This window comes from Aptenodytes forsteri, unplaced genomic scaffold, assembly GCF_000699145.1.
Source record: "Aptenodytes forsteri isolate BGI_AS27 unplaced genomic scaffold, ASM69914v1 Scaffold7, whole genome shotgun sequence".
NCBI lineage: Eukaryota > Metazoa > Chordata > Aves > Sphenisciformes > Spheniscidae > Aptenodytes > Aptenodytes forsteri.
This window is the reverse complement of record NW_008795919.1, coordinates 3,172,991-3,174,502: the sequence shown is the minus strand read 5'-3', so window position 1 is coordinate 3,174,502 and position 1,512 is coordinate 3,172,991. Positions and strand designations below refer to the sequence as shown.

Here is a 1,512-nt window from a genome sequence, read left to right as displayed (position 1 = left end):
CCAGCCCCCAAACACCACCCAGGGGCGACAGAGGGGCCATCCTGTGTCCCCTGACCCCCCAAGGCACCCCGAGAGCGCTGCAGGGCAGAGCCGGCTCCTCGGCAGGGCTCACCTGGAGGCTGCTGGTGTCTCCGTGGTCCCAGGCACTTTTGGTCTGCTTCTGCTTCTCTGGGGAGGGAAGGCAGGGGGTAAATCCCTCCGGGGGAGCCGCCAGCCAGCAAAACGGCTGCCGAGTCCAGCAGTGCTGCCCGCCCCCCCCAGCCACTGCTGCCAGCCCCGGTGCTGGACTCCGGTCAGCCCCATCGCGCCGCCCACGCAGCCCAGCCAGCCAGGAGCTGGGGCCGGCCAGCTGCACCCTCCGCCATGTCCCCAGGCCACCCCCGGGGCTGGGGACACCTACCCTGGTGCTGCAGGGACTTCAGTCCCTGCTGGGCCTGGTTGTGCAGCTCCTCCAGGTGCGGGGGCCGCGTGCTGGGGAAGAAGACGTTGTCGGGGCATTCCTCGCCCGCCGTGTACTGCACGCTCAGCCGCTTCTCAGCCTCGCCCTTGGCAGCGCCTGCGGAGACAGAGGGGTCAGCTTGGCTGGGGAGACACAGCCGTGCTCCCAGCGATGCACCCCCACCCACAGGATGCGGCCCCAGCGAGCTGGGAGAAGTGCCGGGCGATGACAGCCGCCCTGGGATGACGTTATCCCGCTCATCTCCGAACCGGGTGCTGGAAATGCTGTGCAAGAAATTGTCTCCCGCGGCTCTGCCCGGCCGGTCGATATGCTGGAGTCGGGCTGTCTCCACCACGAAGCCGTAGGGTTTTCTCCCCGCTGGCCGGAGCGGAGCTGGGGCATGGCACCACCCTCCCCAGCTCCTTCATTAGGAGCAAACGAGGCAGCGAGTTGTGCGGGGCTGCGGGCAGCTGAGCGGAGAAGAGGCAGCACGGGGGGGATTAAACCAGGATAGAAACACGATGACTTTCCCTTTGGAAGGTTGCATCATCCCCAGGCCTTGCAAAGCACCCTAAGAGCAGGGACGCACCCCGTGCCCAGGCAGGCTGGGAACTGCACAGATGAGGGAAACTGAGGCACAGCCTGGTGCAGAGACCCCAGAGGACCCGAATCTCCCCTCCGAGCCCCCCAGGTGCTGGAGACCCCATATGCCATGCCAGGGCTGGCACGGGGCCCTCCACGCCCCGTCTCACAGCCCCCTCCCCGCAAACCATCGCCAGCACCCTGGGGTGCCCACGACCAGCTCCGGGCGCTTGCTGGGGGCTGCGCCTGGCATCGCCCGGCCACGGCACTGCGGGCACAGCCCTGCCTGCTCCTGCCTGCACGCCGCTGCCTGCCGCGAAGCCTCAAACTCTTCCTGCCTGGAAATAAACAACTTCAGGCTGAGGAAGGGAAGGGCGAGCACAGGAAACCGGCGGGGCTGGCGGCAGCACCCCGGGGACACTGGCTCAGCATCGCCGGCGCCATGCACCCATCCTCTGTCCCCCGCGTCCCCCGTCCCCGCCCGGCCAGCC

The 1,512-nt window shown here is 68.4% G+C and overlaps 1 protein-coding gene across 1 annotated transcript in view; it reads right to left on the bottom strand.

The window, feature by feature from the left end:
- KIAA1522 (KIAA1522 ortholog) overlaps positions 1-1,512 on the bottom strand; it is a 7,404-nt gene that overhangs the window by 5,311 nt on the left and 581 nt on the right. Inside the window, exons 2-3 of the mRNA XM_009284847.2 lie at positions 401-556; positions 113-168 (exon numbers count right to left, since the gene is read on the bottom strand). Coding sequence (XP_009283122.2) covers positions 113-168; positions 401-556 — 212 coding nt within the window. The remainder of the gene's footprint in view (positions 1-112; positions 169-400; positions 557-1,512) is intronic.